General features: G+C 42.6%; 1 protein-coding gene across 1 annotated transcript; it reads left to right on the top strand.

Moving 5' to 3' along the window:
* ache (acetylcholinesterase) lies at positions 1 to 25,950 on the top strand. The gene is made up of 9 exons (XM_056369515.1): positions 1 to 209; positions 16,893 to 17,418; positions 18,099 to 18,322; positions 18,409 to 18,669; positions 18,778 to 19,000; positions 19,175 to 19,414; positions 20,374 to 20,566; positions 20,701 to 20,879; positions 21,720 to 25,950. The coding sequence occupies exons 2-9, from the start codon at positions 16,986 to 16,988 to the stop codon at positions 21,839 to 21,841; spliced, it is 1,875 nt and encodes a 624-aa protein (XP_056225490.1). The 5' UTR covers positions 1 to 209; positions 16,893 to 16,985; the 3' UTR covers positions 21,842 to 25,950.
* Positions 25,951 to 27,938: the final 1,988 nt, after the last annotated feature.

Below are 27,938 nucleotides of genomic sequence, written 5' to 3'. Positions count from 1 at the left end.
ACAAGCAGTACTTATTAGCAGCAGTCTCCCCCTACCGTCACTGCTTTACGGTCCGGCTGAGTGAATGTGGAGTGGACGCGCTGCTGGGAGGACGCAGTACCGACATTTGGTCTCGGACAGCCGGCCGGACACCTCTTCTTCGGAGAACGCTTTCAGTCGCCCACCAAGCCCCGGTCCGGTGTCGTTGTTTTGCCGCCCAGCAGAGCGAGGTAAGGAGGGGAGAAGTCAGCGAGTCGTCGGCTGGGGTTTGGTTGGCAGGGTGGTCAGGTAGGACAGAAGCACTGGCAGCTGTGTTACTGTGCTGATATGAAATGTCAGTGTTACGGCTCGACAGAACCACAGCCTGGTGAATCTGTTCTCCTCCAGTCTGCACCGGGCGACAGCTGCAGACCCACGAGGCTCGTGCAGTATTTAACACTGTTTATCTCGTGCGTGACGGATGTGATGACCTTTAATCTTACATCCTCGGTAGTCATGGTTACTGGCCATTTCTCTGTCTCCACAGAGCCAGTGCCAGGTCAGCCTGTCTGCATGCCGTACGTGCGGTCCTCCTGCACGGGTAGAGCGTCAGGCCAAACTCCCTTTCAAATATTGGCAATCTCACTTTCCCTTGTTTATCAGCTCATATGCTCAGCTCATGGATTATTGGACATCACCTCTGAATCCACAGGAGCAGGGTGTGTGTTCGGCATAAATGTAACTGCTGAGGAATAATTAGTTTTAATGTAATTTTACTGTAAGTAGACGGTGCTTTGTATACTACTGCACACAAGCTTGTAGGAAGAGCAAGTAAACGCAGGTATGTGTGTTTTCAGATAGAGGGGCATTAAAATGTAAAAATATAGAATTTAATTGTGCAACACCGTGAAGTGTTGGTGGCAGGAGGAGGCTGGAGAGTAGCATCTGGGAGATGGATGGATGACGGCTTCATGTGGCTGCTGTGTGTTGTTGGCGTCTTCCGTTACACACGTCTCTCTCTCTCTCTCTCTCTCTCTCTCTCTCTCTCTTACACACACATACAAGCACATTGGACTCAGGTTGGACCTGTGTTGGTGAAATGCTTTAACCACACTAAGGCCTTCCTAACACATCTCTAACAACACTGTTTTTCACAGAGACTGACTCAGCATCATCACCGGTGTCTGGCTTTATTAAAGGCACATTACTATAATTAGGTTATTTGATCCAGATAGTGTCATTATTTGCCAGCAGAGGCACTTGTGTGTGTGTGTCCAGCCTTCAGTAGCTGACTGTCTGTAATCACCTCCTCCCAGGAGCTGAGTCTGTTTCATCTCTCAGACTCAAGCAGCTCAGATCTCCACCACAGTCTCCTGTGCTGCATGTTGCATAACAGTGGGTGCTTTCAGGGATGCTGCATGTTGGCTGAAGTCAGAGGATAGATGAGCTCAGGCCAAGTTAGTTGATGATATGTTAGTGTGTGTGTTAGTGTGGTTTATACACAGTGATCCCCCCCCCCACACCACCACCACCACCACCCACCCCCACCCCCATCCCCTGCGGCTGCAGCTCTCTGTAGCCTGAATTTAATACCTCTGTAAGTAATAACAGTAAATGCACTTTGGCAGCAGGCAGTGCACATTCTTCATCCTCAGAGGAAGAGCTGCCAGAGTGTAATCACTGCTGCAGGTTCACTGAAGATGTGAATCTTTAACAACAGCTCACTAATGTATAGTTTAATTCATTCTAGAAATTTCAGTGGTAAAACTGAAATGTTTTAGATTTTATTAAATGTGTGTGAGTGAGTGACTGTCCTGGGTTCTCACACACACACACACACACACACACACACACACACACACACACACACACACAGTGAATTAATAGATATTGTGGTTTCTGTCTTGTCTGAGCTCAATGATCATCACAGTAACAGGGGAGGTCATGATACCAAGACCACATGTCTTGATATCATGGTACACACACATACACACACACACACACACCTCCATATAGTCATTGTACAGTGGTAGTTTAAACTGACTAACATGGTTACAGAAAGTCAGTGTTATATTTTAACAGACTGAGCAGTGATGACTGTAGCTGCTAATGTTGTGGGCACCCAGCTCACGATATGAGCTGTGTTAGCTGTGCTATGTTAGCCTAAACAAGCTAATGTTAGCCTAAACAAGCTAACGTTAGTCACACACACAACAAATCTTTAAGTGTTTTTTTCCACAAGTCATGTAGACCTGTATTTGCACCTGCTGCCGTCACTCCACTTGTTGTTGTTATTGTTTACTGCATCTAGCTTCTTCTTCTTCTTCTTCTTTTTCTTCTTCTTCTCTTTGTGTTTGACATCAGACTAGAACCCTATATTGTTATTGTTGTTATTATACTACCCTCATCAGTAGAAGAATCGCATCTCCAGTAGCTACTTGAGCTCTCTCTGGTACCTTCAGCACTGTAGAAAATTAAGTACCGTCACACAGTGGGGTGCAGTGACTTTTACAGAGCTGAAGAAGCAGCTACAGTCCAGTGACAATCCAGACTCCTGTATATTCCTGCCTCAAACCCTTCACCCTGATAAACAGAGAGGAAAAGATGTCACATGTTGACCAAAGTGATTAGTAAGACCAGAGCCGGTCCTGACCTGCTTGGGCCTCAGGGACCCTCCTACCTGACCTGTGAGCCATGTTAAACAAGTAGTTTCCACATACATGTGTATAACAATGCTGCAGTTTCATAACTGATCTCAGAACTCTCAACGGGACATGGCCACGCCCACGAAAATGACAGAAACTATAGATACAACGGTTGGAAGTCGTTAGCTTCAGGGACACTACCCTGCTGCCACCACAAGAGGGCAGTAAATTACATGATGGATGCAGACAGGCATCAGATCCTTTATGGGATGAAACACTGTTCTGAGTTCAGATACAAGGAGAGATATCGTTTTTAACTGAGGTCTGTTTTTACTGATGGTCGCCACCGCTGTCACGTTTTCAGAATTTTGGTATCAACTTGGTCCCAAAGTATCGGTTTTTGTGACCTCCCTGAGGTGGATGTTCTGTGCTTTATTTTGTACTTTATTCATTTTTTTTACCCACATGCATAATGATGACAACCTTGTAAGTGGTTCAATCTTTGTAGCAAGTCTTGACCTAGATCCTGAATGAGGCGGAGTTGAAGTTATATTCAGTCTAATCAAATGGTTTTGTTGTAGTGCTGCAGGTCTCTGGTCCATGTGTTAATATATCTAATTCCTTGGTGGGTCAAAATGGACTCTGTGTTGGCTTTGATTATGCTTTCATCATCATCATCATCGTTATCATCACAGAGGTAGTGTTTTTGAGTGTGAACATGTATTGCTGGTCTTATTATTGGTGGATCGTCAGGCTCCTGCTGTGGTCCACAGGTCTGGTTTAGAGCAGGTCTAGAACTGTGGACCTGTGAAGACCTGAACAGTTTGTGCTGGTCATTATGGTCTGAATGATGCTTTGAAAATCAGGCTCTAACAGGCTACACAGATAATAAAATCATCAGTCTCCACTCTGGTCTTTTCATGTGATTAGTTGACAATAAGAAAATGAAGAATATCACCAGACTTATTCAGACGTGTCCCATTGAAGTGAATGACTAACCCTGACTGTCTCTCACAACCCTGGGGAGGGGAGCCTTTTACCCTTTCATCTCCATAATACATGTGTTTATTCATTGATCATTTATCTGATAAGACACATTCATTTCTGCTGCCCAAGATGCTACATTTAGGATAAAGAATAAACACGTTTAATGGCTGTAAAACCAATCATGATAAATAAGTGTGATCACATTACTGAGGAGAAGTATTATCATTATATATACATCCTACAGACATATCATTATAGAATTAAGCTGATTTCATGTGAAAACTATTAGCATGTTATAGTTTCCACAGTACACTGTAACACTGCAGAGGCAGTATGTGATGTGCAGCTTGACTTGCGACCTACACAGCCGTGGGCAGGGTGAGTGAAAAGGTTCCATGTGGGGGTGTTCAGGAAAAAAAGGCTCTGTTTATACTGTTCAGTGATCGTCCTGACAAAATTGAAATATTAAAAACAGAAAGAAAAAGTACTGTCTCCATGATGGGAGTGAACACTGGCTTATCTGGAGCAAATGCCCCAGGGACACACAAACACTGTGGTGCCAACTTCATCAGCCCAGGAAGTCGTTCCATGTTTACTGCTAGGATGTGGCTTATACAGTTCATCACAGCATGTTTAATCAGAGTAGGTACCAGCACAGCTACAGCTACAGCTACAGCAGTACTCGCTGCTCGAAGCATGAGCCTCAGACAGCTCAGATAGCTGACAGCAACCAGACAACCCGACTTGATACTGTGGTGTTCATCAACATGAGCCACAGAGAGCCTCGCTCCAACCTATTTCCTCCCTGGAGGAGAGATGCGTTCATGTTATAATGAAATAAACAACAAGAGGCAGCTGAGCTACAGCAATCTACAGCACTGACAGTTACACCACACAACCTTCCCTCGATTAATCAATCAATCATGACTTGGATCTGGAGCTTCATTCAGACTCTGCATGTTACTTTACAACATAAAGTATGAGAGACAAATATCCTGAGTTAATTAATATTCTGAAATATATAGATATTTAAAATGAGATAAGAGTTTAATAAATGTTCAGGTCTCTGTCTGTGAAGTGATTAAACCACAGGGGCTTCTTCTTTACATCCAAATGAAGTCAGATTTATAGTATCCTATATTTCTCTTATTGTCAACAAATCACATGTTCAGACCTAAATCAAAAGTCATTGTATCCTAACAATGAATATATCCTCCTACCATGAAGATTAGTTTATTTGACTCAGTCACACACGCGTGCACACACCATCCTGCTGCCCCAAATACTCACCAGAGCACCAAATGTGGATCACTCCCCCACTGAAGATCAGTCCCAATAACTGTCTCAGTTATTGGTCATTATGGTCTGAATGATGCTTTGAAAATACTTCAGTCATTAATGTCATATTGAGTATGTATTCATTTTTGTGTCCCGCACCATAGGAAATAAAAATAAGAAATTTGAGCCAAATGTAAAAAAAATTAATGAACACCAATATTAAAATATTTTATCACAAGAAAAGTAGGAAACACTGCGTGTGTCAGTATTTCCAGTCTGACAGTGTTATGGCTGTGGATACGTTTCTTTTTTAAAATCAATTCTAGCTTGAGTTTTATTGACTAGTGCTAATTATATCACCATTTTCCAGTATTATATGATAACTAGAACCATAAAATTATGCTTTTGGTCATTATGAAAGCATGTGGAAACTATATATTTTATACTTAATAAAGAATAAAGTACAGTTGACATGAAGGAGGAAATTAGCCATAGAGACTAAATCTGTTTTGTACCAGGCTGTAAACATGTTTTTTCCTGCTGTAAAGTTGGACATTTTAACATGGGAGTCTATGGCGAGTGACTCACTCCAGCGGTCATTAGAGGAACTGCAGTTTTTGCCACTTAAGTGTTGGTTTCATCTTTCAGCCCTGGGGGTTCAGGCTTGGTAAATACAAACTCGACACTTCCTGTAGTTGTTTCAAATTAAGAGGGATTTTTTGCTATGCTGTAGTAAGCATATTGTCTCATTTCTGGTTGCTGGTGTTTGTGTTGTTTACATGTTATTCAGATCTGCTAGTCTCTTTATCTTAGCAGTTAGCTCTCGCCCTCCCTCTCTCCTGCTCTCTCTTATCGGTGTGTCTGATGTTTAGTTCTTCCTCTGCCCCTTAAGGGATAATGGTACATGTAATAAATGTCGTTTATTTGCTGTAATGGAGTTGAGGCTCAGTGAACTGGAAGCACGTCTCCACACCATGGAAACCCAATCGTTAGCTGCTGTCGTTAGCCAGGCAGCCTCCAGCGGCCGGTAGCTCCCCCCAGCAGTGATTGACACCAGGCTACCTCACCAATAGACCATATACATTATCTAAAGTAAAAATATGTGTAAATATATCTCTAAAACATGAGATATTTTTTCACAAACTGTAGCCTGTGCACACCCACACATGGTCCAGCCACATATTAGGTTTTTACTTATTGTCTTGTTCAAAGTCTTCTAGGTCACTGTGCTTCAGCTTTCTCATGTTTGAATGAGCCGTCAAGATGCACTCCTTCCTCATGGAAAGCAAATAACACGTTATCTCAGTCATGCATTATTCACACTTTGGCAGATCCATCACTTATTTTTCTATCTCAACATGTAGATTAACAGAGTCAGAAAAACTTAATTGATTCCTGCAGGAATTTCTTAGTTACGATTGAACAACAACCAGTAGGAAAGAGTAAAAGCTACTATAAGAAAGTAATGATAATAAATACATAATTTATGTTGCCAAGTTATAAGAGGGGGATGTAAACAACTACCAAGATGATGTGTGCCCCACGACAGTTCAGTGTAATGTGACCAGGATCGAACCATCCGTTGTTAATTAAAGCGACAAGCCCGCCTCCTCTTTTCTTTCCACTCTTAGATGTAATCCATTCCACCTTGAAAGCTGTAGATGGTAACAATGAGATCTTCCTGGAGCCATGTCTCTGTGAAACACACAATACTACACTCATGGAAGTGTGATTCCTCACTATGGCCACTATGGTCTGTCTTATTGTCCCGTGATCTCACTCTACTCAGGATGATAGAGGGGAGATAGACTAGTCTCCATCAGTCTCTGTAGTCTGGAACCAGCTCTCTTCCCTCGCCGCCTCTGAGTCCGGCTCCTGACCGAAAAATAACTAGATCATGATTGAGTGACTAAAATGTCTCAATGATGTCCGTTTTATAGAAATGTTATTAGGATTTCAGTGTTCCTGGTGTGTCCTTCTGTGATTACATTGTAGGCCGAATGTTTGACCTCTCTACATTCATGTACTGCAGTACTCGGAAAAACGTTGAGGACAGAGTAAATATTGAATGTTCATTTGTGCAATAGGGACTGAGGTTTCAGACACATGATGTCATGTCAGACACCATTTAAAGCTTTGTTTTGTTGTGTTTGTTCTCATATTCAAGTCTGTCCCACTCTAAGCCCTGCTCACTATTCCTCATGGTGTTTTGGCTTTGTGTGTGTGTGTGTGTGTGTGTGTGTGTGTGTGTGTGTGTGTGTGTGTGTGTGTGTGTGTGTGTGTGTGTGTGTGTGTGTGTGTGTGTGTGTGTGTGTGTGTGTGTGTGTGTTTATGTCCTCTAATCGTGGTGTTGTGTGAAACATTAGATGGCCGAACTGCAAAATGGAAAATTCCAGTGATTCCCCTGCTGCCAGTCTGTCTGTCACAGGGCAGAGATGCTTCACTGGTCCTGGGGACTGTATGTGATAGACTGTGTGCAGGTTGTTGCACATTACTAGGTAACAGGAGGCTGTTTGTGTTTGTCATTGACAGTGAGACTCTTGAATTGTAAAATATTTCATGTCAAACAACTGTGAGAAATACCCATCACAAGTTTCCAGAGCCAAGGAGGTTTCATTAGATGTGTGTAGCGCAAAACTCAAAGATGTTAAAGGTCTCATATAGTCTAAAGGTAGATGCCCATGTGTTGTATGATTATAGAATATATATATATATATATATATATATATATATATATGAATATAGAACCTAGACCTCTAGGTTTCAGATTCATACTGTGAAAGTATCAAAGCCTCAGTCCACAGAGAAATGCACACAGCCTATATTCACAAACTGAGCCTTAAAACCAGCTGTCGGGAATTTTGTAACTTTGTGATGTCACAACAAAGCAGTAACCACCTTCAGCCATTTCCCAAGCCCCGCCCACCTGGACCCACCATTCAACCTTGCAGGATTTGGTTTCTGAGTGTTTACCTGAAATATCACTCAGAAAACTGTCAGCCAATCAGAAGATAGGCTTCCTCTGTCATTGATTGGTGTAACGTTTTCTCTGTTGGCATTTATATATTATATTTTGGCCTTTTATATTAACTATCAGCTGTTATAAGGCTGTAGGTTGGAGTAATCATCAGTTCACTGCATCATGACCACCAGTGTAGTCATGCAGTCTGTGCTCTGTCTCTGTTCTCCAGAGTACAGTCAGTAACGGTTTGATCACCAGAGTCTTTTAAATGTCCTGTTTTGTTCTCGGAGTTCTGACTTGGAGCTTTAATCCTCTCCTTGTGATTTATCATTTCTATATATATATATTATCTGACCACATGCGCTTCCTCTGTGGATGAAGGGATATCTGATCAAAGACTGCTGCTTTAGTTTAACAGCTGTATATTTCATATACTTTATTTATAAACATATAGCTGTATATTCCATACTCTAACTCTGGCTCCTCTGTCTAGTGTTTTATCCTAGGAGACACATGACTTGCCCCCGCCCCCAGTGAAACCAATCCTCCTGTGAACTTCATACACAAATTCCTCAGTCTAATTTGAGAAGTGACACACTTTCTCCCACCCAGTCACATCTCCTCCACTCAGTGTCTTACTCTACCCTCCTCTTCCCACCTTCTCCCTGTCTGTTCTGTGTTAATCTAATCCTCTTTCCCTCCTCTTTTCGCAGGGATCGTGTTCACCACTTATCACTAGCAGAGCGGGTACACTGATGCATTTAGAGGAAAATAAATAGTACTACATCTTAAGAATTCATCTTTTCCAGACATTAGAGAATCAATATTGATCTCATGTCTGTCTGAAATCACCTCCACATCTATTCACTATATAGAGCTCAATATTTACTGACCCAGTGTGTGTGTAACTGAACCCACTACACTGCTCTCACAGTGAAAGCTACACTACCTACACTAACAATCCCACAAGGCAGTGTAGCGCTTTTTATAGATGTAAAACTTACAGATGTGTGACTCTGCTGGCAGTGATGATGAAATCCCAAATCTCAGTTTACTGCTCAGTCGAAGAAACTGAAGAAGCGCATCGCAGTCTGTGTGTTCAGTACTGAGCTGCAGCTGAGATGTGTTCATAGGAGTGTGGCGGAAACACTGTCTCATTTTGTTCACAATCAAACATACAAACGCAACAAACTGTTTTTCAATCAGGAGAGACTCATTTGCTTAACGAATTAACTTTTATTGCCATGTGTAAAACAAGAGAGGAAAAGTGAGAGATGTGAGAGTCTTTGGCGATTAGACCCCATCGTGATGTCATCATATGTGATGGGGGGTGAGGCTGTGCGAAGTATAGGAAACCCCCCGGGGTCTAGACACTGGTGGTGGTCCTAGAGATAGGAAGAGGAGAAGCTGGAGGTCTGCATGTGATGAGAGTGATGATGAGCTCGGCCTGACTGGATATGAAGACTGGAGGTGAAAGAGGGTCGCAGCAACCGCACTATAACGACAGCTGAAAACAGGAGAGAGGAGAACGGATTTTAAAGTATGACAGGGACTTGATTGGCTGGGTGAGATCGTGGCAAGATTGGTTGCTGAGCACCTGAAGTCAGCTGATAGCAAGGAGTGGGGTGAGAGAGGGAGGATAGAGATAGTCTTCCTGACTGAACTTAAGCTAAGCTTCGTTTTAGAGGCAGTTATGATCACCAGTCGAGTGCAGTCAGTGTGTGCAGCTTCCTAAAGTCTTGTTGTCGCAGCGAGCTGAGCTCTGTACACAGACAAAAATAGAACCTGTACTGTACGCATCTGGAAACCAGCACTGTGCACTGATCTCAGTAGAGCCCCAGTATGTACAGTTACTCCCCCTAAAACCACAAACTGGTGTGTCTACATTATGTGTGTATTCAGAAATTTCACAGAGTCCAGCTGCTGGACACTACGATGGTGAGAGCTTAGTGTGTGCACTGTACAGAGCTGCTGATGATTCCCTGTGGGTTCATCACTTCAATGTTCACATTACGCACAGTCATCAGATTTATAGCTATTTTAAAAATCTGGATGTGTAGAATTCATACATTTTGTTAACATTAGAATTTACTGTAGAACTGTTGCATTATGACCAATGTGTTTGTTAGCTGTGTAGTGGCTGTTTGTCTTTCAACAGTCCAACATAAAAATCAAAAGGCCACAGATGCACCATGGGAGTGCGGTTTACGCAGCAAAAGAATACATTGTCCAAACAAGGCCATTGCATTTTCTTTTTGATTTATTCATCCAAACAAGCAGCAAACCAAGGAACAAAGGGATCATGTTTCCTGATGCCTCTCCTTCTCTGGTAAAAAACTATAGGTCCACCCAGGTGCATGCTGGTCCTAAACCAGTCTGCTTACCTAAATAACCTCATGTGTCCATAGCATTACCCAAAATAAACAAAATACCGTTGTTGGAGCAGAGTGTTAAGTTGCTAGCTTACTTTCGGATGATAGTAACACGGTTTGCTAATCAATAGATAGCTAAAGTTAACATCAGTTAATGTTACTCCCACCTTAAATTCATCAGTGAAATTTAGAAATATTAACGTCATGCCTATTCAACCTGCTGGCTGTGTTATACATTCTTATTGACATCTGGTTAGCCAACGTTTTCCATGCTTGTAATAGTCACACAGAGTTACAAAAATGAAATGAAATTGTTCATTTATGCTGTGTGTCATCTTCATTTTCTCCTAGCCAGTAACATCTAGGCTGATGTCTACATGTGTAATCTTCAAATGTAAATGAAGATGGCACACAGCATAAATGAACACTTTTATTTTTGCCGAACAAAAATTACACTTTGACACAGTCAGACGTTCATCCAGACTTCATTCTCCAGCTGCAGGAGCTGCTCACTGTGACATCTGTCAACATCTGCTTCCTCCCACCGAACACCTCCCAAGTATAAATGACCAACCCACACTGCAGGCCTCCTCCTCCTCCTCCCTCTGACAGCACATGTGGTTCTGATTGATTTTCATCATCAGAACAGTCGGACCATAAACTGTAGAGATCAGTTCAGACAGACTGTGATGTCATTCAGTGTTTCGAAAGGGAATTTATATCTGCACACTGTCAGCTGTTGTTTGACACAGAATGAAAAGGGGCCCCAGGGGACAGAGCAGTTGGAGGCCCGGGTCTCTGAGGAGATCAGGTAGTTGAGTCAGTAGTTTTTTAAATCTCATCTTAAAACACATTTTTATTAGTCTGTCCTGATTTAACTTTATGTTTTTTTTATTTTACATGAATTATCTCTTCATTTCTCATTTTATTTATAGATAGAAAATGTAAGATTATATAAAATCAAATTATGTTTTATTGATTTCACTTTACTTTGATTTTATTTTTTTTTTAGATTTAATTTCTAGAAAGTAAAATGTCTAAAGTTCTGTAAAAGAAATTTTAAACAATATATTATTCCATGTAAAGGTACGCTGGAGTAATGGCGTATCCCCACTAGGGGTATATTGTTTATGTAGTGATGCCCCTAGTGGGGATCAATAAAGTTTCATCTCAGTCGTGGCCAATCACATCAGCTTTCACTCCTCTTCCAGTGGAGCTGATCTGGCACTAGGTTGTTTCTGTCAGGAAACTAACAGCAGCAGAAACCTGCCACGAGGACAAAGTCAGGACCTGGAGCTGCTGCAGCTTCAGAAAACAGAAGTTGCAGTTCAACACAAACCAGAACAAATGAGAAAGAAATTAGAGTTAAATGAACACAAGGACAGAGACATGGTTAAACATGTTCTTCTGCTGTTTCCCCTGCACTGACATGTACACTATATTATCACTACATGTGTTAAACTAAGCTGATGAAGAAGGCCATCTGAGTCTACATTCCCAGACCTTTTACGTGAATGTGAGGAAGGCTCCAGCCTCCTCATCATCGCTCCATACACATCTGTAGGGTGTGGGAAGATTTGGGAACATCATGATTTTATCTGATTCTGATTCTCCACTAGGATCCAGGGTGAAACTGGTCCTGGTGAGGGACTGTCACCAGCTGCTCCACTGCAAACATTTTCATTTCCAAGGACTTTGTGACAATTAAATGAACATATAGAACATATACAACATTTACATCATATACAACATACACAATATATACAACATATATGTACATGATGTAAATTTTGTATAACATATAGCCTACAACATATACAACATATAGCTTACAACATGTACAACATATGGCCTACAACATATACAACATTTACATCATGTACAACATATACAATGTATATAACATATACATCATATAGCCTACACCATATACAACATGTAGAACATATGTCATACAGAACATACACATCATATACAATATATACAACATAAACATCATACACAACATATGCCTTACACATAGTAACGTTCAGCCACAACATGTTCAGTCTCAACATGTGTGTGATTGTGTGTTTTTTATAAACATGCAACAATGTGTGGACACAGTTGTCTCCCACCTGTCAGGTCAGAGGTCGCTGTTTATGTTTTGTAATGTATGGTTGTCATAGTGACAGGATTAGTTTGGAGGTACTGTAAGGGATAGGGGGCAGCTGTGTGTGTGTGTGTGTGTGTGTGTGTGTGTGTGTGTGTGTGTGTGTGTGTGTGTGTGGATACTATTTCTGAACAGGTCCCTCTCAGTTGTACATAGAGGATCTATTTTGGTGATGTCACCTTCCTCTGTCCCTCATGCACACAACACTCACTCAGACAAAGAGGCTGATGATGATGTTATATTAATGTTATCAATATCATCAATGGACTCCTCTTCTCCTGACAGTGTCAGTGACAGTGTCATTACACTCAGACTGTATGAGGATCACAGCTTCAACAAACTGCAGGTGGTTCTTTTCATAGCTGAAAGATTATCAGCATTGACCCAATAGATTACATTTAAGGGGTTAAGGCCCAAAAAACTGCACCTACTCCAACCACCCACCTCCACCCACCAACCGCTGCAGATCACAACTGTTTCTTAAACTGAAGTCATGAGCAGTAAAATATATTGAAGCAGCTGCAGCAGGTCATCATGAGGAGGACTCATCTGTGATCAGTTATATAACATCTGTGTGGAGGAGCTTTTTCTGAATGTCGGAGAAAATAACTCAGATGATGTCATAGTGATGTCATCACAAAGGTACAACAGAAAATCTAGAGGTTAGGAGGGCCTGATGTAGGATCCAGTCATTTTATTATCTCGACCTCTGCTGTATTATGTTTAATTTAATTTGTATGTTTTAATCTCTACTTTGCTGGATGGAAACGCTTAGTTATGAGTTATGATGATTCAGAGGTTTTTATATGATTGTATATCAATATAATAATAAAACTACAGTTGTTAGTGGGCGATGTTTCCATGGAACATTCTGACCTAATAGAAGACAACAAGCTATTTTGTTTAACCGCTTATTGAACTTTGACCATATAAAACAATAAAATCACTGTAAATCACTGTGAGCAACCTCACCTGGAAACCAAAAAAAACAAATATAAAAATACTAATAAAAAAATAAACCTCATTCCAAACCCTCAGTCCCCGTGTGTGTGTGTGTGTTGTGTGTGTGTGTGTGTGTGTGTGTGTGTGTGGATACTATTTCTGAACAGGTCCCTCTCAGTTGTACATAGAGGATCTATTTTGGTGATGTCACCTTCCTCTGTCCCTCATGCACACAACACTCACTCAGACAAAGAGGCTGATGATGATGTTATATTAATGTTATCAATATCATCAATGGACTCCTCTTCTCCTGACAGTGTCAGTGACAGTGTCATTACACTCAGACTGTATGAGGATCACAGCTTCAACAAACTGCAGGTGGTTCTTTTCATAGCTGAAAGGTTATCAGCATTGACCCAATAGATTACATTTAAGGGGTTAAGGCCCAAAAAACTGCACCTACTCCAACCACCCACCTCCACCCACCAACCGCTGCAGATCACAACTGTTTCTTAAACTGAAGTCATGAGCAGTAAAATATATTGAAGCAGCTGCAGCAGGTCATCATGAGGAGGACTCATCTGTGATCAGTTATATAACATCTGTGTGGAGGAGCTTTTTCTGAATGTCGGAGAAAATAACTCAGATGATGTCATAGTGATGTCATCACAAAGGTACAACAGAAAATCTAGAGGTTAGGAGGGCCTGATGTAGGATCCAGTCATTTTATTATCTCGACCTCTGCTGTATTATGTTTAATTTAATTTGTATGTTTTAATCTCTACTTTGCTGGATGGAAACGCTTAGTTATGAGTTATGATGATTCAGAGGTTTTTATATGATTGTATATCAATATAATAATAAAACTACAGTTGTTAGTGGGCGATGTTTCCATGGAACATTCTGACCTAATAGAAGACAACAAGCTATTTTGTTTAACCGCTTATTGAACTTTGACCATATAAAACAATAAAATCACTGTAAATCACTGTGAGCAACCTCACCTGGAAACCAAAAAAAACAAATATAAAAATACTAATAAAAAAATAAACCTCATTCCAAACCCTCAATCCCCGTGTGTGTGTGTGTGTGTGTGTGTGTCATGTGAAGCAGTATGGTATTTACCAGGGTTTTACTCTGATGCCTTTTTAAAGCCCTGCTGACCATCACCTGTCTCAGATAAAGAACTGGAGATCTGCTCACAGGGATTTCAGTGACTGCAGCAGGTTTCATTTACGTAAGTGAGGACGCCCACAGTGATTCTCAGTATGAGACTGTGATGGAGGTAAACATGCTGCTTTCTATCTGACAGTGTTAGTGACCCTCTCTGTCTCTGCTCTCTAGCACCACTAGTGGACAAACCTTCACAGGGTTCCTTTAAGTCCAAATTTACTTCCAAACTGAGCCTCAGCATCAGGTAATAATGCAGGTGAGCCTTAAGGCTCCTCCCACTTCAGTGTATAATGTGTTTTGTAACTGCAGGTAGGAGGCAGCACTAACTTGCGATACAGTACCATGACTGAGACCCAGAACCCTGAGGGACCTCCAGACTCCAGGGCCACTGTGTTAGTGGACTGATGAGAACTACAGTAGTTCACTTAGCATGAAGAAACACCTGTAGTAATGTATGATTCAGGTAAAACCAACTAGTCCTCCACCCTGAACAACCATTAACCCTCTGATACGACCCAGACTAGTGTCTCCTGAAATACCGCCCCTATGGCGGCAGGCAGACCGGACCTTGGTTGTCATGGTTACAATAATAAACACGCGGACTGTACCTACCTTAGTTGCCATGGTTACTATAAAATCGGTCATGTGTTGGTGATTTGGGTTGAAATAAGTACTTCCTTAACATTAGACAATCTTTCTTGTCATGGTTACAATAATAACAACGAACAGTCATGGACAATAGAAACAACACAAACTGCTACTTTCACGTGGGAATGGAACTCGGCTCTCCTGTGTCATACTCATCCATCCACCACAACTTCCTCCTGACGTGGACTTTGTCTCTCTTTTTACTACGTCACCGCACTTTTCCCTTTGCTCCTGTCATTATTGACTATTACAACTAGATGTCATTTCTGTAGTGTTGAATATTTAATCAGTCTTTTCTGGGATGGCCCACCTACACATCTTCATCACTGTTCTGTGATGATGCACCATCCTCATCACACTCTTCACTGTGTCTGTTTCAATCTACACATTAAAGACTGTTCCTCAATTTGACTGTAAATGTATGTCTGATTTTTTTTTTTATGTGATCAGTGTCTTATCATTTTATCATATTTTATCACATTCTCTCTAATGTTTACAAGCAAATTATAATTAAAACCAACAAAATGAATTCATCATGTGATGATTTTAAACCTGATTTTTCACACATCACTGTTGTCTGAATGTGATCTGAAATGACTCAGAGCTTCTTACTATGTCTGTGTAGACAAAGTATTTATGAGACTCAAAGCAGCGACTGCAGGAGAGTTCTTTTTATTCCTGATTTGTTCTTTTTATGTGACATTAAACACCTGACTCTGACTTTAACACACACACTGTTGCCTTATTACATTAGTTTAAATATTAATCTTTGAGACAAAGGAAACTGTCATCATAAGTCAATGTAACACAGTGTTGCAGGGATGATGAGTGTTTGTAATCCAACGCTGAAGTTATCATCACTCCCTCCACAAAAAGCCAATGGGATTTTAACACTGTCTTTTGGATTATTAGAGAAAATGAACAACAGTTTCTGATCCTGAGGTTTAGTTCAGCAGGATCATCTTCACTAATGAACATCACTTTATGATGTTCGAAGCGTAAATACAATCAGCAGAAGTAAAAAGCTAATGTTAGGATATAAACCAACTACACCACAGTCACATGACTTCAACATCACCACCACTAAACTTCAACTAGTAGTTTGATTCAGCTTTGACCTCTTCTACAAAAGCCTTTCCTACACAGTTAGTAACAGTATAAACACATCGAGGCTATAAAGGTGGACTGGTGAGTTAATCATGCTGTAAAGGTGGACTGGTGAGTTAATCAGGCTGTAAAGGTGGACTGGTGAGTTAATCAGGCTGTAAAGGTGGACTGGTGAGTTAATCAGGCTGTAAAGGTAGACCTTGATGTTTAACATCCCCAAACCTCTGTAGTCTCATTTAGACACTTGTTAGCAACCGGCATCACTTGGCCTAACTACTTCTGGGACTTAACTTTGTTTTCAGATGTTTTTTTACCAGGGTTTTCTGCATTGTGGTAGTAGCCTTCCAGAGGACAGAAAGTTTGTTGCAGATGTTCATGACCTGCAAAGGATGAACCTTTAAGTATGCAGATGTGGTTTGAAGCTGAATGAAGGTTTGATTCCTGATGAGATGTGAAACCAGTCTCGCACACATCAAAATAATCATTGGGACTTCAGTTGTCTGTGTGTCAACAGACAAATCTTTGAATCTACTTTAATGACACTTCAGACTTCAACTTCCTGTGTCCTCTCCTCCCGCTCCTCATCTGATTTGCCCCTCCCCTTCCAGTCTGTTCCCCATCACTCTGTAATCACATCACTCTGTCTCTCTCTCTCTTTCTCTCTGTAGATCTGAGGGGAAGCAGACCAGACCTGCCCTCCCTGCCCGGAGAGGGAATCACAACTACTGCTCCAGCCACACACGCCTTCTTCGCCTCCCATCATGCAGACCACCACTCTTCTCCTCCTCTCCCCAATCTTCGTCCTGTCTCTCCTCATCCCCACCTGCTCCACCCAGAGTGAGGCAGACCTCATCGTCCAGACACGTACCGGTCGAGTCCGTGGTATCCTCCTGCCAGTGCCGGACCGAAGCTACGTTACTTCTTTCCTGGGCATCCCCTTTGCTGAGCCGCCAGTGGGGAAGCGGCGTTTCCGTCGTGCTGAGCCCAAACGTCCGTGGACAGGGGTGTACGAGGCCAACGTCTACCCCAACGCCTGCTACCAGTTTGTGGACACATCATTCCCTGGCTTCCAGGGCAGCGAGATGTGGAACCCCAACAGGGATATGAGCGAGGACTGCCTGTACCTCAACGTCTGGGTGCCCTCCTCACCCAGACCACACAACCTCACCGTCATGGTCTGGATCTACGGTGGAGGTACTGGGTCAGATTCTACTCAGACTCTGTCTTCCAGTCAGGGCGTCAGGCTGGAGGTGGATAGAAAAACAACACAGCCTTCTGTAAAATAGGTCGACAGTATCCAGTTGATCGTGGCACGAGCAAACACACAGAGGAGCGTCACCATTTATTCATAATTCAAATACTTAGTGAACAAGATTAATTTTATGATCTGTAATCACCTGTCTCACTCACCAGGTTTCTGTTTACATAATGTAGTTCTGCATAATCTGGATGTAGTGGTTTTGACTGTACAAAGTGGAGCTGCAGTACCTGTTCAAACCACATCAGGACCAGGCTGCTCTGTCTCACCTGTTACTTGTCATTGTAATTGAGGCAGTGGCCATGGTAACTGGCAGTGAGCTTGAGACGTGTTACTGAACAAAAGGTTTGATTATATGCAGATGATGTGTTGGTTTACACTGGAGCCAACAAATTCACTACTGCAAGGCAGATTTGACCAAATCTCATGTTTAAACAAAACTGTGAGAGAGTCTCTGAGTCTGTATGTATACTGGAGTATGAATAACTCTACTTAAAAGAGCACCATTCAGTCATAATCACCATGGTGACAGTTAGCTGCTACACAGTAAATCTTCTGCATGTTGTTGCGTGTTGTGATGCTCTTGGTTACTGATGATGATATTAAACCCCTGCAGGGTTCTACAGTGGCTCTTCTTCTCTGGACGTGTACGACGGTCGTTACCTGGCTCACAGTGAGACGGTCATTGTAGTCTCCATGAACTACCGCATCGGGGCCTTCGGCTTCCTCGCTCTGCATGGTTCCTCTGAGGCCCCTGGCAACATGGGTCTGCTGGACCAGAGGATGGCACTGCAGTGGGTTCAAGACAACATCCATTTCTTTGGTGGAAACCCCAAACAGGTCAGTTATCACTGCTTTATTTACAGTATCTACACAGGAAATCTAGCGTGAGCTAATTCTGCCTGTCCTCTCTGCCTGTTCAACAGGTGACTATCTTTGGGGAAAGTGCTGGTGGTGCCTCTGTAGGATTCCACCTCTTGTCTCCAGACAGCCGGCCTACCTTCACCAGGGCCATCCTCCAGAGTGGGGTCCCCAACTGCCCCTGGGCCTCAGTCAGCCCCGCCGAGGCCCGCAGACGGGCCACGCTGCTGGGGAAGCTGGTTGGCTGTAATGGAGGAAATGACACCGAACTGGTGGACTGTCTGCGCAGCAAAACTCCACAGGAGCTCATTGACCAGGAGTGGCAGGTAACGCTGACTCAGCCAGGAGCCGGTGGAGCCACTTGTTTTTAGGCCTGGTTATATTCACTCACTCAGATCAGCTCAGTGCTACATCTGTCGTCCTCCTCTGAGCAGGTCCTGCCATGGTCGGCCCTGTTCCGGTTCTCATTTGTCCCCGTTGTGGACGGAGAGGTTCTGCCTGACACTCCCGAGGCCATGCTCAGTTCGGGCAACTTCAAAGACACTCAGATCCTCCTCGGGGTCAACCAGGACGAGGGCTCCTACTTCCTGCTGTACGGAGCGCCGGGCTTCAGCAAGGACAACGAGAGCCTGATCTCCAGAGAGGACTTCCTGGAAGGTGAAGATCCAACTCAGAGATAATATGACATCGTTACAGGAAACGATGCCACCACACAATCCTTTCTAAACTCCTCATATAATAAGATATCCCTCCCCCCTGTTAATGTGTCTGATCAGAGAGAACCGTTCTTGCACCTGTGGAACAGTAAAACCTGTACTCTTCACCTGCCAGGTGTCAAGCTGAGCGTCCCACATGCGAACGACATCGGCCTGGAGGCGGTGGTCCTGCAGTACACCGACTGGTTGGACGAGAACAACAAGTTGAAGAACCGAGACGCCATGGACGATATCGTGGGTGACCACAACGTCATCTGCCCTCTGGCCCACTTTGCCCGCTCCTACGCCCAGCACAGCGCCCTGAAGGCCAACACGGGCGGAGCTGGGGTGGTGAACAGTGCAGGAAACTCACAAGGTGAAGTATCTGAGGGTGTGTGTATGTTTACCTCAGCACTCCCGGACTGTTATTATGTGTATGTATATAATAACCATTGCCATCATCATCATCACCGTCCCTGCCACCACCATCAACTCTATAAGGTAATAATAAATAAAAACGAAGTAATTAAATAGACATCAGGATGTTACTTTGACTAATTACTCATTATAAGATCAGCAGCTCTCAGACTTGTTCTTCGTTTCTGTAGACGTCTTTCTTCATACTGTTAAACACAGCTACACTGCAGAGTGATGTTAACACTAACCAATCCCATGTGACCTCTTGATCAATAACATATTGATATTAAGATTTGATGAGAGTCTTTGTATCACATTTGGTTTCGGTTTTTATCACATTGTCAACATCAGATTTAACACCCATGTTTCCAAACATATAAAACTACAGTGAAGTATAATGTGAAGATTGAAGGCTTCAGTCCAATGTTGTCTATGTTTCTACTTAATAGAGTAACTGAACTACACTAATGTTCAAATTAAAAAAGATGAACAGTTAAAACAGATGAACTTTTAGTTTAAAACTTGTTCTGAAGAAATAATCAGTAAATTTGAATTATTATTATTTCAAATAAAAAGAAAAAAATAAAACTCCTGCAGCAAACAGACATAAAAAGAGCCCTTGTAAAACGTTAAGCTCTGTTCTCTTAAGCTCTCAAGAATAAACTGGTTAGAGTTTGGTGTTCAAAGGTCAAAGGTCAACTTCACTGGGACATCACTGTGCATGTTAGCTCAGGTAGGTATGGAAGTGTAATGCATTCACTTAAGAAAAAAATGTTCTGCTCTGTTTTCTGAATCAATGAAATAATCATCTCGTTAATTCAGAGAGAGGAGAAGAGGATTTTTTTCATCATCTGCAGAGGGTGGTGACTTCAGATCATTACTGCAGACAAAAATAATCATCATTCTCTGCTCCTCCAGGAGGGGTCTACCTGTACTTATTTGACCACCGAGCCTCCAACCTGGCCTGGCCAGAGTGGATGGGTGTGATCCACGGCTATGAGATTGAGTTTGTCTTCGGCCTCCCGCTGGAGAAGAGACTCAACTACACCGTAGAGGAGGAGAAGCTGAGCCGACGCATGATGAGATACTGGGCCAACTTTGCACAAACTGGGTGAGACGTCATACACTGGAGAAAAATATCTACTGTATGTCGATGTTAACTGTGTGATGCAGCAGAGAGGAAACTGTGGAGATAATGTTGAAGTTTTTATTCAGGTTGATCTGTTTTTACTTCCCCCTTGTCAGAAATCCCAATGTGAACCATGAGGGGCAGGCGGAGAGCAGGAGGCGATGGCCTCTGTTCACCGTCAGTGACCAGAAACTCGTGGGACTCAACACTGAACCTTTGAGGGTCTACAAAGGTCTGAGGAACCAGATGTGTGCTTTCTGGAACCGCTTCCTGCCACGCCTCCTCAACATCACCGGTAAACATCCCACTCCTACATGTGAGGTCATGTGACTGGAGGCAGCTCTCTGCTGGTCACGGTGCTCTCAGTTAAACCTGCTGCAGGTGTCTAAAGGTTCTTATCATCAGTCATAAAGAAACAGGCTGAAATGACACGCACAGTAGAGAGCGGTGAGAGCAGACGCATGTAAACATGGAGGAAGTGATTAGTTTGTATTAACAGTGAACATCACAACATATGATAAGATATAAAACAAATGAAAATAATAAATAAAACTTGATGAGAGTCGCAGGTAGAACAGGTGACATTAATCATCAGGTCATAATTACCACTGAGTGTTGTGGCTGGTCCAGGTCTCCTCTCCCCTTGTCCAAACCAAGCATCACCCTCCAGCCTGAAAACTGAAGCCAACGCTTCAGTGTTGAAACTGCACTTCCTCTAATGACCACTAGAGTCAAAGAACAGTTTTACTCACTCATGACAACTGTTTATATAACTCACCTGTTTACATTTTATGAAGGACTAAAGTTATGTAGAATTAAGGGCGTGGCCTCTTTGAGTGACAGATGGGTCACCATCTCAGTTCCACACACACCCCTCCTCTTTGCCCACTTTTGGATTAGCTGGGAGTTAGGGGCAGAGTCAGACACTGCCAAGATGGTGATGGTGGAGCAATTCACTCTAAGCTTCAGAAAATTTTGGGTGATGTCACAGAGGCTACGTCCATTTTTATTTACAGTTACAGTTAGTTGATTATTTGTTGAAATGTGGCTCTTTGCTTCTTCATCACTCTCGGACCAGCTGATGTTACATGAGACCCGTCCTCTAGTAACAGCTTTGTTCCCTGTGTGTTCTCAGACAACATCGACGAGGCGGAGCGTCAGTGGAAGGTGGAGTTCCACCGCTGGTCCTCCTACATGATGCACTGGAAGAGCCAGTTTGACCACTACAGCAAGCAGGAGCGCTGCACCGACCTCTGAGCGCCTCGGCAGAGAGCTGAGACCGACAGGGAGGGAGGGGGGAGGGGGTCCCTCCATAGCCCCTCACTCATGTCTGAGTTCACCTTCATTTTTTATTTTGAATGTTTGTGTGTCGGCTCACAGACTCAGGCTCTGTGCATCTTATTTATATTATTTATACTATTTATTTATGTTTGTTCTGAGTTTGTCTCAGTGGAAATCAGGGCTATGGAGGGAACTGGTCATCAGTGTGGAGGAGGGTTAGAAACAATGTGTCATTACCTCGGGTATTGGTGTGTGTGTGTGTGTGCGCGTGTATGTGTGTGTGCGTGTGTGTGTGCGTGTGTGTGCGTGTGTGTGCGTGTGTGTGTGTGTGTGTGTTTAACTCAGACAGGCCCATGACACTGCACCACTGCTGGTTCACTGTGTTCAGTTTCTCCTCTGATTCCTTCTTTATCAGGGTTTTATTTTCTGGACTCATCAACACTGTCTCTCATTTGTGTCCAGACCTTCAGTCTCATTCTTCTTCATGACCACTATCCTGACACCGTGACCTCTTTGTGTTGTGTATCTCTCAGGTGGTGAAGCCAACAGCTGGTCTCCATGGAAACATTAGACTCTCCTCAGTGTTGGGAGAACGTTCAGTCTGCTGTAGATGATGAGACATTCAGCCCAGTGACTGATGTCTGATCCATGTTACATTACAGACAGAAACAAGTCATGTTCATGTCCGTGGCCTCATCAGCTCAGTTTAGAGTCACCTGATCTCAGGTCAGAAACAGGAAGAGGGAAGAGAACTATTCACTGATGATCTTTGAAAGTGTCAGAATAATATATTTAATAATATCATCTAAAAGTTACTGAGTGAGTTTAAAACAGAAAGATCTGAGCATCATAGTGTCAGGTTTGACTCTTCACTTGGGTTACAATTAACAGGTGTTTAAATGATCAATGAATCAATTAATCATTTGATTATTGCGTCCATAAAACGAGTAAAACCTGACGACAGAAGATGGTTAGTTTGACTTCTCTGAAACTCAAATGTTTCTTCAGTGAAAACAGAAATGGTTATTCAATTATTAAAATCGTGAATTTTCATTCAGTCAACCAGTGGACTAATCGTTAGCTCTTAGCTCTGTTAACATTAGCCACCCATTATAAGTGTATGAGTGTTGAACAAGGGAGTGGTTCATTGTGTATTTGTCAGATGAAGATGATGTTCATTCATTTTTAAAGTCACATATTTTTAAAGCTGCTGAAGGTAAAAATATCTCAGTGTGGCGCCACCTGGTGGCAGCACTAAGAGCAACCATGGTAATGATGATGTAATACTACTTCCTGTGTCACATTATCTCGACGTAAATGATTCCAGGTTTGTGTTTTATTTTATTTTGACAGTTTCTTACATCATAGTGAGTGAGTCAGTTTATACAGGGAGAAACCAGGGTCATAAAGTCTGGATCAGATCAGGATCAGGACTGACACCGAGGTCATGACCTCCTTCAATTAAGATTACACTAACGAACCCACGGTGATGTCAGACTCTGGAACTGTACATGTGACACAAACTAATGAAGAAGTCAGTGTGTCAACACCTGAACTTGTTATTATTCAGTGTGTATTATTGTGTGTGTGTGTGTGTGTGTGTGTGTGTGTGTGTGTGTGTGTGTGTGTGTGTGTGTGTGTGTGTGTGTGTGTGTGTGTGTGTGTGTGTGTGTGTGTGTGTGTGTGTGTGTGTGTGTGTGTGTGTGTGTGTGTGTGTGTGTGTGTGTGTGTGTGTGAGAGATCCACTCAGTGTCCTGTACAGCTGTGATGCATTTCATTAACATTTGTGTGTGTGTGTGACTGCTCTCTCTCTGTCCCATCATTTTTCTTCTTCTCTTTTCCTTCCATCCTCCTTCTTCCTCTCTCTCACCCTCACCTCTGCTCCATCCTCCCGTCCTCCTCCTGTGTCCTCCACTTCCTCCTCCATCTGTTCCTCTCTCTCCCTCTCCTCTTCCTCCTCCTCCGTCCTCTTCCTCCTCCATCTGTTCCTCTCCCTCCATCACCGCCCTGTTGTCTGTCCTCTCTTCCTTCTCTCTGCTTCTCCTTCCTCCACCTCTTTAATCTTCCTCTCCTCTCCGCCTATCATCATCATCTTGTCTCTAACCAACCTCCACCCACCCTCCTGTCTCTCCTCTCTTCCTTTCATCCTTCCTCCATACCTCTTTTTTCCTCTCCTTCCCTCCCTGCTTTATCCCCCTCTCTCCTTCCACCTCATCTAACTTTTCTCCTCTTCATCATCCCCCCCACCCCTCCACTGCTGCGTCCTGCTTTCTCGTTAGTCTAATGGAGACAGAGTAATTCACTCAGCAGCAGGATAATGTGACAGAGCGCTGGCTCAGCCTCCGGGCTGCCAGCCCCCAGGACACGATGGATGGATGGAGGTGAAAAGGTAGAGAGATGAGGAGAGGAGAAACAGAAGAGGAGGAGGAGGGAGGCGGTGATGTGATGGAAAGATGAAAGGACAGTCAGAGAAATACATCATTACATAAGAGTCCGGAGAAAAACAGCTCTACTGTGGCTCTGATGCATGAAACTGTCCACGAGTCATGAGACTCTCAGGATGACTTTAATTATGAACCATTTATTAATCAATAATCAACTCAGATTCATTTCATCCCAGGAAAAGTAGATTTTACCAAAAATAAACCAGGAGCTAAATGTTCCATCCTCTACACCTGCAGACTGGACCTGTAGTTGTCAGACATTATTATTGTGATGGGTTTAGGAAACGTTCAGCCTGATCCTGATCCTGATGATCCTGATCACCACAGAGTCCTAACACATGATGTTTGCTGTCTAATGTAATACAGAATCAGTTCCCAACACTGTGACACAAGTTATTAACCTCTGAAAACAAGATCATTCACTTCACAGGTTCTCATTTTGTTCTCATCAGATCCACATGAGAACAAGGTAAAGAGCTTGTTATCAGCTGGTTCATCACATACACGAGTCATATTTTACTGAAGAAGCTATTATGTTGTATAAAAGATCAACATGTTGTCGTCTTTGGAACAAGATGTTTCACCTAACAGCTTCTCATCTTTGTTTTCATCAGAGCCATATGTTCTATGTTCAGATTATCAGGTCTTTATCTCCTGCTGTTTCACATATTCAACTCGTGGTAACTCGTCTTTATGTTTCACCTCATAATATTTCTCCTCTCATGATCTTATTTTTCACATTTCATCAAGTCAGTTATTTTCCTGTGAGAGGAAGACTCATATGTTGTCAGCACTAAATAATAATTAATATGAATAATTAATAATACTTAATAACACTGAAGGTCATCCTCAGATCTTTCATTTACATCATCTGTGTGTGTGTGTGTGTGTGTGCGTGCGTGTGTCCGAGCGCGCGTATGCGTGCCTGTGTGTGTGTGGGTACCTGTCTCTCAGACTCTGCTCTTCTGATTTGAACAGTGGGCGGGAGCGGCGTCGGCTCTGATCTCTGATTGGCTGACGCTGGTCCCGGTCTCTGTTGGCATGTGAAGCTCCTGTTTCTGGATCTGGTCTCGTAGTGTCGCTTTAAAAGAACTAAATATGAATAAAGGATTGTACCTGATGTCTAAAACTACCAGTGAAGAATGCATGTGACAGGCTGTGTGAGTGACAGCTCCTCCGGCTCCTCTCATCCAATGGGAGACCCTGCTTAAGCCCCGCCTCCCTCCCCAGCCCTCCTATCAGACCCTTGTGCATGCCCTGCAGTGGAACCTGTCCCAGTATAACCTGCCAAACGTGGACTGTTATTTCTGTAAGATTTGTACTTTTGAACCAGACTATTATCACAGTGAGTCATTTATCTTTAATGTTAGTACGCTGGATGTTAGCAATAACCTAAATAAAAGCAGTAAAGGAATATATTTGATATTTAATACGACATGATTAAACAATGATCATGGATAGAGGTTGTGTTTTAAAGCAATATTATTATTCCCAGTATAAACTAACTGAGTGCCATAACTTCTTCTGTTTGTTCCAGTCTCTGTACGTGTTGAAGGCTTCTGTAGCTCCAGTTTGTCTCTGTGTATCATGAATGCTGACTTGGTTAAGCTATAGCAACAGAAATAAAGAGCCTGCTGCTTCTGCCAGCCTCCAGCTTTCATTGACTCTCAACATGCACCGTCAGCTGATCCAGACCAGGATCCAGACCAGGGACCGCTTTCACCAAGATATGTCAGACTGGTCCGTGGTGTTGATCCAGTCTTCATTTGTGTCACAGATCAGTCTGATGTTACTCAGACTGTTTCACAAAAATAAAGACTAATTTTAACACAAAAACATTACACACTTTACCCCCAGGCAAACACAGGCCTAAGACCAATGTTACCATGGTAACAATCAATGACACCTGTGCTGTTATTAGAGATCAGACTCAGATTTTTCTTTTTATTGTTTCAGTCTTCAAGTAAAATTTCCTTGTAAATGTTGATTCATTCCAAAACACAAATATTTTCTTCTTGCAGTTGGATGCAGTTCCTTGGTCGGCCATCTTTTTCTATTTTGAAAAAATTCTCAATTTTCCCAGAATTCATTGAGCCGCAGTCCGGCTTTAGAGGGTCAAGAACTAAACTATTTTGTTCAACGAACAGTCAGACGTCTATCTGAAGTCTGACTGGCTAAGATCTGTCACAGCACCACCACCATGTGTATGTGTTCAATTCTAATCACTCACTCATTTCATCAAGGTAAAATAAATGTCAATGAACTGTTGAATAATAACAACAGTATGTGAAATGATGGCGTGACTAGAAAACTTTAATTGTGACCTTTGACACCCTGGTCTATAATCTGAGAGTTATTCTCTCATACAGACTGATGACGGTTACTGTGGTTCAGCGCATCAGCGGATCTCTGACCAGGAAAAAAAAACTGATAATTAATTAAATAATTAATTAATCAGAATGATAAATATGAGACCAAACAATAAAGAACCAGTTTTGCATGACAATCAGTCATGTTCATAACAGTGGGCTCCTGCTGCCACCTAGTGTCTCCTCTCTGCACTGAACAGCTGAAGATCATCAGACTGAGAATTAAAGTCTTTCAGCTCTGGTCACTCTCCTGTATATGAGTCTATACTGTGAGACCATACGTCCTCTGCTGTGGTCCCACAACTCACAGCACAGAAAACACTCTGTCTGGTACCAACACATCACACCAGCATCAGCCAAACATGTGGTTTTACACATTCTCCTGTTCAAACAGCTGCAAACTTTACAACAGGAAACATCAGATTCACAACAGCGATCAGATTTGGATGAAACACAAAAACCAGTAGAGACAGACTCATTCAGACTGTTCTCTTTTTATATTATAACAGTTACACCGTGAGCAGCAACTGGTGACAGAGGGAAGGAAAACCTGCCAATAACAGGTAGAAAGCACCAACAGAACCAGACTCAGATCAGTCAGGGGTCAGGTCCCCATATATGAACCCTTGAAACAGGTTTTCCCTCCTGTTCTGGTCTTGAAGAAGTCTTGTAAGTGATGGGGGACAACCTCTACAGCTCTCTGTATATATCTGAAGCTCATATGAGGCCTCATCCGTCTGAGTGAGAACCTTCTGAACTCACTGCGACTGTAGCTGGAGAGACTGTGACTGTGTTACTATGGAAACATAAAGAGGGAAGTTAGCACTGAGAAGTTTCTTTACCCGTGTTACTCCAGTGGTTCACAACCTTTTCCAACTCATGGCCCATTTGAAAATTTCAAAAGTGTTCCGACATCCAACCCCATAACAATATGGAGGCTAAATCATCTGTTCTCAGATCAGGACTGAACTGAGAGCAGAGGAAACATGAAGCGCAGTATCAGCTGAAGTTAAGGAAACACAGCACAAGGCTGTTACAGATGTGTACACTGTACCTGAGCAGGTTAAATATGAGAAACTTAACTTTTAGCTTTTATATGCATCGCTTCTTATCACTGAAAATGAGCAACCTTCATGAAGAAATATTTCCTCAATGATTGATGTAATTGTTCTGAAGCAGAAACATTCATTTTCCTTTTTAAAAAAAACAATTTTAAAAGTTTATCCTCACTAAAAGTGATGGAATCAAAAAACAAAGAAT

This window comes from Seriola aureovittata, chromosome 23 (genome assembly GCF_021018895.1).
Source record: "Seriola aureovittata isolate HTS-2021-v1 ecotype China chromosome 23, ASM2101889v1, whole genome shotgun sequence".
NCBI classification, from domain to species: Eukaryota; Metazoa; Chordata; class Actinopteri; order Carangiformes; family Carangidae; genus Seriola; species Seriola aureovittata.
The sequence above is the reverse complement of the archived record's forward strand: the minus strand, read 5'-3'. Positions and strand labels throughout refer to the sequence as shown.